A 12,797-nucleotide genomic window follows, 5' to 3' on the forward strand; every position below is an offset into this window, starting at 1 on the left:
TGGTTTAACTGATTGTATTTCTCTTTCTTTGTTGTTTACAGCAACTCTTTGCATTTCTGAGTCAGGAAAAGTATGAGGAGAATGGCTGGAATGTGTATGAGCCCATGGAAGAGTACAGGAGGCAGGTGAGGACCAGCTGGCAAGACCTAAGTTGATTTAGACCCTGCTGTCCTGCCCACACTTATTTACTTACAATGAAGACTGGTTATATATATATATATATATGGCATACTATATGAGTAATAACAAGTTGGTTTACATAGTACACAATCCACTTTGCCTCTTGAAGATTATGTGTTGTTCTCTGTTTGCCAGGGTCTACCAAATAATGAGTGGAGGGTCACTTTCATCAATATGAACTATGAGCTGTGTGACACCTATCCTACAGTTCTTGTCGTTCCATACAAAGCCCCAGATGAAGATCTGAGAAGAGTCGCAACATTCAGGTCTCGTTGCCGCATCCCGGTGAGCTCTTTCGCAGATGACCAATATGAGTAATGGTGTAAAGCTCAGATTCAAGCAAAGAACCGAGGCTGTGTAATAATATTTGAAGAATCTCAATTTCAGAGCCTGGCTTTGCATTTATAGAAGACAGGAATGCTTTTTAGGTTTATGTAATATGGTAAATTATATTGTCCCCTCCCTGTTGTATTTCTATTTTATTCTATTTATATGTAAAACATTTCTTAATCTTGATAGTGTGCTATGTAGTTGGATATTTATGTGTTTGTATGATGAAAATGCTGAACCTTTAACTAAAGACATTTACATATTGGGTGAGGTCATCCATTTCTGAAATAGTGATACATTTCCTCCCACACTCAGGTATTGTCATGGTTTCATAAAGAGAACCATGCTGTGATCACACGGTGTAGCCAGCCTTTGGTGGGCATGAGTGGCAAGCGCAACAAAGATGACGAACGTTACTTGGACCTAATTCGAGAGGCCAATGGTACCACAAAACTCACCATCTATGACGCCAGGCCCAACGTCAATGCTGTGGCAAACAAGGTTAGACTCTAGAAGGTTGCTAATAACTGGACTCTAGGAGGAAGTATTGCCAGCCCTGGGTTTAACAGAGATTCAGTACGTTTGATTGGATTAATTAATTTTAAATCTAAGTATAAGTTGATCTTTGCAACACTTTCCATGAGTCACTGCATTCTGTAAAACTAATATACTTTGTCAGAATTTATTGCTTTATTTAAATATTTGTCAAATGTCTCAAATATATTACCATAAAGGTCTTGGTTAATGAATATGAAGAATCCTTTTCATACATTTGAAACACATTCCTGACCCTTGTCCTTTTCCACTGAAGGTATGGGCTGCTTGTTTAACATTCATACATGGACTCCTGGTTTGTTCTTTTTAACTTTTGTATTTGTAGGCATGAAGGTTTTGTTGCCTTGCTCAAAAGCAAGACCCCGTTTACACCTGGTTTTTTGATGGGCGACCCGTTTGAAACGGGATGACGCTAAAGACTGGTGTAAATGAGGCCCAAGATGCTTTGAGATTTCATTTGTCTGCTTTAACCACATTTGGAGGTGGTTGAAAATACATGTAACCATATTTGACTTTTAGTGTAAATGCACATGTGGAATGAGGTACTAAAATAACTAAATTACAGGTATTCCACTAACATAACTAAGAATGCTGCTCTAAATATCATTTTTGCGCTGCGATTAAATGCAAGTATAACTAAGAAACAATACACTGGTTACTTTTATCTGCTTTATCATTATGCAGTAACACAGTGAAGTGAGTGATTTATGCAATCATAAAATCAGAGTCCCTCCCCTCGAAATCCAAACACAACTGGTCAAAAGAGATGCATTGAAACTCTGGATGCACAGTTGTATTGGCTGTCGATATTTATCGGCCGATTATTGACCTAATTAAAACCATCAGCATATCGATAATAAGCATGAAAACGCCGATATGAAAAACCGATAGTTTATTAATAATTGATTAGTAACACACTTTGTAAAAACTCAGTGAATTCAATGCACAATCCAGAAATAATAATTGCTACAATATGTAGAAGGGTAGGCAGTCCTAAGAATGTAATATTTATTTTTATTTTCTTTCTAATTGTTGCATTAATGCAGAAAAAACGGCATAAACGGACCTGACAGTTGTTAAAGTGGAACTTACTTATAGGCTACATGAAGAAACCATTCGAAAAGCTTTGAAACCAGCAGACTTTGACTTCTTAAACATTGGTATGATATCCATTAATGCTGCACGATTGATTGAATTAAGAGTGAAATCGCAGGGACCTAGGTAGCTCAGCAAGTAAAGACACTGACTACCACACTGACTCGCAAGTTCAAATCCAGGGCGTGCTGAGTGACTCCAGTCAGGCTTCCTAAGCAACCAATTGGCCCGGTTGCTCGGGTGGGTAGAGACACGTTGGGTTAACCTCCATGTGGTCGCTATAATGTGGTTCTCGCTCTGGGTGGGGCACGTGGTGCCGCAGAGAATAGCGTGAAGCCTCCACACGCGCTAGATCTCCGCGGTAACGCGCTCAACAAGCCACATGATAAGATGCACTGTCCTCCGACACCTGGATTGAGGAAAGTCACTATGCCACCATGAGGACTTAGAGCGCATTTGGAATTGGGCATTCCAAATTGGGGAGAAAAGGGGGGAAAAAAAGAAAAGAAAGTGAAATCGCAATATTGCTTTGCGCGATTACTTAACCTTAAAAGGCTGTGTTTCTGCACTCAGTGCTTCAATCAGAATTGTGTGAGCAAGCGGCGCCCTCTTGCGGTTTGGATGGCAATATCCATCATCCATTACACTAATATAATACATAATTTAAAAGGGTGTTTTCTAAAAGGGTCCTTTTGTTTAAACATTTTTTTTCCATGATGTGGTTGACATTTCAGTGGAATTGCCCAACATATGCATAGTATGAATTTGCAATGTTCTGTCTATCATATACAGTACATGCATGTAAAATGTGAATTGTATTAAATTGCAAAAATAGAAGTGCAAAAATGTTTTAAAAGTACAAAATAACTTTTTTCATATCAATCATCATGTTATCATATTAAGCTATTTATCTTTCATTGTGGCTCTCTTAAAAAATTTGGCCTGTGATATGTTCAACATATCCAATCCATGTTGAATTAAATGTATTTATTGTTAGGAAAGTGGAAGCTTTTGTACTTCTTTGTACATTTTTAAAGCATAATTCCAAAGTAAAACAGTGATCTGATGACAAAATAAGTTAAGTGGCAAAATATTAATATCGGCCTATGGTTTTTTTGTTAAAAAAGCGTATTACATCTAGTTGTAAACAGTGATGTTGTCTCGCCTGTCCACTTGTAATCAAACAGGACCTAAGAAACTATTGTAAGTTCATGAAGGATAGAGTGTGCACTGGCACAAGTATGTTTCAGCCTTTGCGTGTTACAAGCTCAAACCAACTGAGGCAAAGCCAACCTAAAACTGGACCACCTGGTCCACAAAAGCAGCACTGAATGAAAAACCACTGATGGAGCATTTTAAAATGGCCTTATTGATCCAATCATTTCTCTGGCACAAGGTGTTTGGGTATATGAAGTGTGAAAGCAAGTAAGCAGAAATTCTGAATGTAATCATGTACATCGCCCTTAACCAGTAGACCTCTTAATCCTTACCCTCCAGGCCACGGGCGGGGGTTACGAGGGTGATGATGCATATCAGAACGCTGAGTTGGTCTTTCTGGACATCCATAATATCCATGTGATGAGAGAGTCACTGAAGAAACTAAAGGACATTGTCTACCCCAATGTGGAAGATTCTCACTGGCTCTCCAGCCTGGAGTCAACCCACTGGCTAGAGCATATAAAGGTGTGTCTTGTAATGTTTGTTAATAATAATATAATTATATTTGTCTTGCAAGACAGAGATAAACTTAGCATACTGCATTTTCTGGAATATAAGTTCCTGTGACTTTGCGATGTCGGCAGGTCAAACACACTGCACACAAAAACACATATGCTTAACAACATTGTTTTTAAGTTGCCTATTCAAAATATTCTGCCTATACAAAGTATTTTAGGCAACCAGTTTAAATATTCTGTCCACCCTAACATTATTGTGCTAACAAACAAGAATACTCTAAAGACTGCTGTCACACGCAACTCCCCACAAAATGATGTTTTATCATCATACCTAGGAAAAACATGCAGTTAGCAAGTATGACTGCAGATTTCAGAAATATCCTTGACTGACAATGTGTGTGAAAGCTCAAAGAGTTACATATTTAAGCAGATGCTCCTGATTAAAACAAGCCAAAATACAAAGTGATCTGATGCATAAACCTTGAGAGAATTTTCACGGAGCGACCTGACATAATGAGCAACTGAGGGGAAGTCTGCTACTCCTGGGTCCAGATGTCTGTCATTTGCAACCCTTGTCAGGCTGGGACTTATACACAAAATGTGACTTATATATGTTTTTATTGTCAACAATGTGATTTTGACCATGCATTCAGTTGCGGCATTATTTATGGAAAATATGGTATATGAGTTTGTGTGTCGGAGCTGCTGCTCAGTTGTAGCCCTATATTGTTGTGCTCCAACAGGGATGCAAGTTTAAGTCTGACCTGCATCATTACCACTCTCGCCCCCAGTAATTTCCTGTCATTCTTCAATGTCCTGTTTAAAGGCAAACCCCCATTTAAAAAAAAAAAAATGGCTGTGTTTGGTAAAATCTTGGTAAAAAAAAAAACTCAGAATTCACACTGATGTCAATACATGATAAATGTTAGTGTCCAAAATAGCTAGGTCCCCAGGTTAAGAAACCCCTCAAAAACTTGGGAGATTATCAATGCCTGTGCCCTTATGCCCCCCTTCACCCCCCAACAAGAACTGCTGCAATAACAGGAATTGCTGACAAGAGCAACATCTAACAATCTAACAACCTACTGTACCTATCCACCTGCTCTAGCTGGTGTTGTCAGGGGCCATCCAGGTGGCTGATAAGGTGTCGTCTGGTAACTCTGTGGTGGTGCACTGCAGTGATGGCTGGGACCGCACAGCTCAGCTCACCTCTCTGTCCATGCTGATGCTGGACTCCTACTACAGAACTCTCAGGGGATTCCAGGTGCTACTGGAGAAAGAATGGATCAGCTTCGGACACAAGTTCGCCTCAGTGAGTCTCACCGAACTTTTGTATGATTTTGTACAAAGTTTTATCTAGTATTTGGCATTTTAGTGTTTCTGTCAACCATGTTAACACAGTGATTGCTTTGATAGAGCATAAATAAGGGTAACCCTAAGCTCAAGTTTTGTGGAAACAAAACATTTTAATTGTTATCTCAGCACATTCTTGCGTTTGGTACTAACTTTATAAAATGTGTATGTGTGTGCAGAGAATCGGCCATGGAGACAAAAACCATGCAGATCAGGACAGATCACCTATCTTTTTGCAATTTATCGACTGCGTGTGGCAGATGACTAAACAGGTAAAAATGCAAATGTCAAACACATTGCCAGAAATGTCAGCATGGTGGGTCTCATTTAAAATTTTTGCGTAAAAGTGTTCTTATGTGTGCAGAAAAGATTCCTATGCTTAACTGCTGTGCTCACACAATATTTGTTTTTGCCCTCGTTCTCATGTTTATGAATCCAGATTATTGTAATTAAGGGAGCAGGTGCCCAAACTTTTTAACTAGCATAATACACTCCCAAACCATCTCCATATAAAGGGTTTCCGCACAACCTCCCCTGTACAGCCATTCGTCACACTGCAAACATATATTACCACTCACCGCAGAGGCACTATCTCCTTAAAGCAAAATCTTTGAGTAAAGCCAACTGTGTGATTCTCCAAACCAGCTGAACAATAAACGCCTTTTATAAAAGCCTAGACTACACAAGGACAGCTGCATTTTTATGAGTAACCTTTCCCAGATCAAGCTATAAACCACAACTATTATACAATTAGTTTTTGTTACTCTGAAATAAGGAGGACTTATTTTAGGGTGACCTAAATTATTTATTATATATATATATAATTTTATATACTATTTTCCAATTTCTAATAAAAACATCTTGGGACATTCCATGTATATAAGGCCACCACTGGTCCACATGCATACATGTGGTTTAAATGTATTCTAAAATGTATCCTAAAATTTTGAAAAAATATAAGTGCAAACTTACTAATAAATCATGAGTTCAGTGTGAAAACATTCACAATTTACATGTACGCATGTTTAGTGAATGAGACCCTCTGTCTTAATGCATGTCAGTATCACTATTGGTACACATTTTCATAATGTATTTTATGGTATCATTTTATCCAGATAATTTGGATTTAATGCTCTCTTTACCTTTGCTCCCATTCCTACATCTGCAGTTCCCCACAGCATTTGAGTTTAATGAACGTCTCCTAGTGGTAATCCTGGATCACCTGTTCAGCTGCCGCTTTGGAACATTTCTCTATAACTGTGAGAGTGCCCGTGAAAGCAATGTAAGAAATCACATGCAAATAACATATTACACACAATTTTGATTTTTTATTATCTTGCTGTGATTTTGATGTCAGTAAGCCACATTGCTTAATAGACCCTGGATTTCCCTCCTGAAATCAGTAAAGTATTATGTTTAGTTGACATGAATCTGGCCATAATGTACATTTTGACAATATAAAAATAAATCATCCTTATTTGTGTAGTGCCTATCATGCATTGTGCTCAGTGCCACTGAATATGAAAATACATACTAGTGTTGACTGAAGCATGTTTTTAATATCCAGTGCCATTATCAATGGCCAGAGATATATTGAGATATTTAATCTAAAAAATGCAACAGCATTATTCAAAATTTGAGGCTGTAATTTTATAGGGATAGTGCACCTAAAAATGTAAACTTTCTCATCATTTACTCACCCTCATGACATCACAGATGTGTATTACTTTCTTCTGATGAACACACGAAGACATTTAGAAGAATATTTCAGCTCTGTAGGTCCATACAATGCAAGTGAATGGTGACCAAAATGTTTAAGCTCTAAAAGGACATAAAGGCATAAGAGAAAAATATTAATATTTAAGTCCTTTTTTACTATCAATCTCCACTTTCACATTCTTCTTTTGTTTTTGGTGATTCACATTCTTCACACATATCATCACCTACTAGGCAGGGAGGTGAATTTATAGAAAATAAGCACTTAAATATTGATCTGATTCTCATCCACATCAATCATATCGTGATACTTTTATGCTGCCTTTAGGTGCTTTTTGGAGCTTCAAAGTTTTTGTAACCATTCAGTTGCATTGTATGGACCTACAGAGCTGAAATATTCTTCTAAAATCTTCATTTGTTTTCAGCAGAAGAAAGAAAGTCATACACATCTGTTTTGGCATGAGGGTGAGTAAATGATATGAGAATTTTCATTTTTTTTCTGTGAACTATCCCTTCAAGACTTTTTATCAGAAAACAAATCAGAAATATCTGGGTCATACTCAAAAAATATTGACTTTCCGACCAATGACATGAAGTCAAGGGACATTTTCTTTTTAATTATTACATTTATTTTGCTTTGCTTTTTTGCACACATGTTAGGCCTTGCACTAATGCTTGACCTGAGAAAACAAAATGAATTAAATACAAATACACCAATCATCCACAATATTAAAACCACCTGCATAATATTATGTAGGTCCCCCTCGTGCCGCTAAAACAGCGCCAACCCACATCTCAGAATAGCATTCTGAGATGATATTCTTCTCACCACAATTGTACAGAGTGGTTATTTCCAAGGCATTTCCATCCGCAGAACTGCTGCTCACTGGATGTTTTTTGCACCATTCTGAGTAAATCCTAGAGACTGTTGTGCGTTAAAATCCCAGGAGATCAGCAGTTACAGAAATACTCATACCTGCCCATCTCACACCAAAATCATCCATGCGATTATCTAATCAGCCAATCATGTGGAAGCAGTGCAGTGCATAAAATCATACAGATACGGGTCAGGAGCTTCAGTTAATGTTCACATCAACCATCAGAATGGGGAAAAAATGTGATCTCAGTCATTTGGACCATGGTATGATTGTTGGTGCCAGATAGGCTGGTTTGAGTATTTCTGTAACTGCTGATCTTCTGGAATTTTCACACACAACAGTCTCTAGAATTTACTCTGAATGGTGCCAAAAACAAAAAAACATCCAGTGAGTGGCAGTTCTGTGGATGGAAATGCCTTGTTGATGAGAGAGTTCAACAGAGAATGGCCAGACTGGTTCGAACTGACGAAGTCTACGGTAACTCAGATAACCGCTCTGTACAATTGTGGTGAGAAGAATAGCATCTCAGAATGCTATTCTGAGTTGCGGTTTGGGGCTGTTTTGACGGCACGAGGGGGACCTACACAATATTAGGCAGGTGGTTTTAATGTTGTGGCTGATTGGTGTATAAATGTACATGTCATGGAAGTTGTGTTCCAGATGAAGGGGACAAGGTTTTTTTTCAGGCAATTTCTAAAAAATTAAAACAATGTAGAGTTAAACCATTTTATACTATTTAATAAAAGGTTAGATTATGGAAGGATGCCTTTTAAATGGGGTTTCTTCTGTTTGAAATCTTTTTCATGACTAAAAAGTCAATTGACATGTTTGTCACCATATTTTGATAATGACCCATCCAGATTAGACTGAAAACTGGCTAGGTTGAATCATCGGCCTGACCAATACATAGATTTGTCACTAATACATACATTATGAAAATAGATTCATTAAAAGGAGCTCCTATTCCTCACCACATGTTTGAGGCCGGTTGACAATACTGGGATTAATTGGCCTTTGCTACCTCTTTCTCTCTCTCTTTTCTCTCACATTGCCTTGTATTTCTCTCTCCGCTCATTGTGTGAAGTAGAGCATGAGTAAAAGAGATGCTTCGCTGATTCTCAGACAGAGTAGAGTGCACTTTAGGGAGATGAAACATTCATTCTGTGGGCCCTCTAGAGCCGTTCTCTGCAACATCAACGTTAGAGAGCACAGTCCTGTTTTATAGCTGTCTATAGTCCTGCTATTTTCTGTACTGTTCTGTCCTGTAATTCAAGATGTAAGATAATGTGCTATCGGAACGGTATGGCTCTTTGGCTGTCATTTTCAAAAAGGTTTAAAATCAGTTACTGTGGTTAATCCCATACAGATTCATATATATTTTAATGACCAACACATCAGTTATCTGTTTATTGTTCTATCTTTTAAATTATTATTATTTTTTTGTGTGTGTGTACATTGTTTCTCTAGAACGTTCGGACAAAAACGGTATCTCTGTGGTCGTTGATCAACAGCAACACATCCTCATATATAAATCCCTTCTACACGTCAGAGTCAAGTCGCGTACTTTACCCTGTAGCCAGTATGCGCCACCTAGAGCTGTGGGTGACTTATTACATCCGTTGGAACCCTCGCATACAACACCAGGTATAACATTTGATGATCAGTTGTAGTTTTTTTATACATGTAAAGCTTTTTTTTTTGCATGGTGGTAAGCATTATTTAAGTTGGTTGACCAGATGTGTGAGAGAGTGAGAGGTGTTCATGTGTGTGTATCTTTTCTTTAGTGGGAGATTTTGCCTCTGGATGTGTGTGTGCGTATGTGCACCCTCTGATTCAGTGGTGCAGAAAATCCTCTCTCTAGTTTAATTACGTCCTGACTGGCACTGCAGTAAACTGTCACTCAAACTGTCCTTATCACCAAACAGACACACACATGAATTCCATCACAGTGGTTTTACAGCAGCCACTCTTGCATTGGCATTAATAAACCTTAGTACAATCTCTGACCATGTTTCTCATAAACAGCAGTAGTAGTACATCTTTGTTTCTAGAGGACAAATCAAAGGCTAAACACTAATAGACCAATAAAAAGCATTTAATACTCATATGTACTATAGTGGTGCTCTTTAATGCCTCTCTGGCGGTTAACCCATTAACCTCGATAAGAAGAGAGAACAAAATAATTGTCAAAATATTAGCAACTACAGTTTTGACCAACACAAAATAGGTATCGTTTGAAAGCTTAGAAGCTCATGCAGGCATTATGACCAAAACTGAACAATTGCTTTGAAATGTGCAGACAAATCAGAAGTGTTCCATTTTGAGATATATATATATATATATATATATATATATTTTTTTTTTTTTTTAATGCACTGTACATATTATTGTAATCGGTAAAGACATCAGACTGATCAAATAGCCATGTGTCATATGCTGCTGGAAAGCTCTCAAAGAGTAGAATACAACCAGCCTATTTGTTTTACTCACAGACAAAAACATAGCGAGTAATAGGTAAGTATATTTCTTTGACAATTATGTTGGTGTTGTGTGTTTGCTGCGTTTTCACTTATAACATCACAAAAAATAAACAGAACATAAAATATCACATACCATTATTTAGAGGATGTTATAATATTTTAAACGAGCTCACACACAAAGTAATCGGATGCATAGATCATTTGATAATCCACACAAAGCACAATGTTACATACAGCCACCAGGACAAGGCGCCATGTAAATAACACAAACTCGATGCAGACTCAGTCAAAAGACACTCATTCTGTGAAATCTCATTACAAAAATCATGTCTCCATGCTATACATACCTGTAGTCATTGTTGTGTTTGCATGTGTAATTAGTTTTTATGTACGTTTTATTTGTTTGGAGAGTCAAAGTGTTTTTGCTGCCCTCTGGTGGTTATTCCCATCACAGTTGTCACACTCTGCCTCATTTGTTTGCATGTTTGTGTGTGTGTATTTGTGCATATCAGCAACAGAGTCCAGTGGAGCAGCGCTATAAGGAGCTACTAGCGTTAAGGGATCAGTACCTGAAGAAACTGGAGGAACTGCAGCTATCAGACTCCACACAATCCACCACCCACTTGACCAACAGCTCCACCCCCAATGCTGCCACGCCCAATCAGCACATCACACACTTACAAACACCATTTTGATCCCACTCGCAAACTGTTACAGACATCGGACATTTGTACATAGCAATAGTAATAATTATGGTAACACGATTAGTAGTGATGTCTGACAACGAGTAACAAAACAGTTATGCAATAAAACCACAGTACGGCCTTCATCGTGCAAAAAAACAACTAGTTTGACCTGGATGAAAAGAGAAGCCTTAAAGTGACAGTGCTTTTCTTCATTGACAAAGGTGATTGGAATTGTGTACACGTATCTAAGAAACCACTTGGAAACTTTTTGGAATAGTCATGTGATGTTTGAAAGCGATTGCGTTGGATGGATGCACATGATTTTTGTGTTGCGTTATGCACGTCATTAGGGATCCTGGATCTAAAGTGTCTAGATCTGAATGGAGAAGAGTTTAAACATTTTTGAATGTTGAGCACTGGTATGATAGTGTCTATGAGGTAGTCAAAGAGAGAGAATGTGTTGGTCTTGTTTACGGAGTGCTCCTGTATGAACTTTAGTTTGCATATTGTCCTGTCAATCCAGAGTCAAGCAGGGTCCTCAGCCGTCGGAAGAGCAGTCGTTTCATTTGTTAAAATACTTGGTTTAACTGCATGACAAACTTTGACTGACCTCAAAAGGTAAAGGAAGCTTTTGTTGCATAAATGTCTTAATGTTTCCAACATAAATGTCATTCGCTGCGCAGTTGAGTATGGTAGAAAAATGGTCATTTACATTAGCTTATTGAACAGAACCAGGTTTTTTTTTTTATATATAAGAGAGTGACAGAGAGACCATTTCAGTGCCTTTACTCGTATCTGAGGTTTTCAGGTGTATATTTAATAGAGAAAATAGTTTTCCTTTATGACAGCATTAGTGGTAGTACAGAATGTTTTCCATTCACTGTGTGTATGAACCGACAGGTTGATTCTTCTCCTTGTGAGGATTGGAGATTGAATGCCTGTACTCCAAACCCCATGGGCGGCTTTAGTTTACCCCTAAAAATGATGTGCAGTTGCCACATAAAGCTACTATTTGGCCTATTTCGGGTCAGACTGTATTGCTCCCAAAGAGACAGAGTATCAAAGTTCTCCCTAGTCCTTTTAGGTAGGACAGAGTGGTTGAGATATGAAGTGGCATGTTTGAGCTGTCTCACAATCGGAGTTGTGACTAACATGGGCTATAGAGTAACTGAGACCATATTGGGAGGCTACTGTATGTCATGCTGCCTTCTAAAGACTTTGACCTCAATGAGGATATGAAGTTTAAACCACAGTGTGTGAAGAAGACAACTTTCGATAAACAAATAAACCATTTACGGTTGGTTTGTTATTAGGGGGGATAATGACAAAAATCTATTTTTTATTTTGTAGAAGTACCAGAACTATGTAATTACCTCAAACAGAAACCTATTTTACTGTTGAAAGTTCTATTGTTGTAAAATATTATTATTTTATTCAGTGTAAAATTTGACAGTTTTATAAAAATGAAAGTAATTAGAAAAAAGTTTTGGTAATTGTAGGTAATTTCTTTGACATCCTCATATATAATTTCTTTTTTCATTTGTTTTTGTAATGGGCATTTAGATTTAGCTTTTTTAGATCTGAGAATGATCTGATTCTGTAGGGAATTCTTTTGTTCTCAGTCCCCTTGCTCAATGAATGAGATTGAGTGAAGGAAAGCTGCACTCTGATTTTTTTCTTTTTCCTGACATTAACTTTAGTTAGGCATAACAGTTAAAAGGGATCTATTTGTGTTTTGTATTCCCATATGTATGCTCTATTTGTTGACCAGCTATTGTTTGTACATAATGCTGATTAAATTAATTTAAAGAGTTCACATGAAGAAAAAAAAAGACTCCTTATGCTCGT

At 37.7% G+C, this 12,797-nt stretch overlaps 1 protein-coding gene across 4 annotated transcripts in view; it reads left to right on the forward strand.

The window, feature by feature from the left end:
* The window catches only part of LOC127413637 (myotubularin-like), a 43,763-nt gene extending 30,966 nt beyond the window's left edge, over positions 1-12,797 (forward strand). For 3 of the 4 annotated variants that reach the window (XM_051650926.1, XM_051650942.1, XM_051650932.1), the window contains 9 exons: positions 42-125; positions 316-465; positions 826-1,011; positions 3,658-3,843; positions 4,945-5,148; positions 5,369-5,461; positions 6,358-6,471; positions 9,251-9,427; positions 10,776-12,797. In XM_051650926.1, coding sequence (XP_051506886.1) covers positions 42-125; positions 316-465; positions 826-1,011; positions 3,658-3,843; positions 4,945-5,148; positions 5,369-5,461; positions 6,358-6,471; positions 9,251-9,427; positions 10,776-10,958 — 1,377 coding nt within the window. In that variant the 3' untranslated portion in view covers positions 10,959-12,797. Of the gene's footprint in view, positions 1-41; positions 126-315; positions 466-825; positions 1,012-3,657; positions 3,844-4,944; positions 5,149-5,368; positions 5,462-6,357; positions 6,472-7,330; positions 7,394-9,250; positions 9,428-10,775 lie in introns of those variants that run through there. The other variant, XM_051650951.1, reaches the window with a different exon arrangement.

This window comes from Myxocyprinus asiaticus, chromosome 2, assembly GCF_019703515.2.
Source record: "Myxocyprinus asiaticus isolate MX2 ecotype Aquarium Trade chromosome 2, UBuf_Myxa_2, whole genome shotgun sequence".
Taxonomy (NCBI): Eukaryota; Metazoa; Chordata; class Actinopteri; order Cypriniformes; family Catostomidae; genus Myxocyprinus; species Myxocyprinus asiaticus.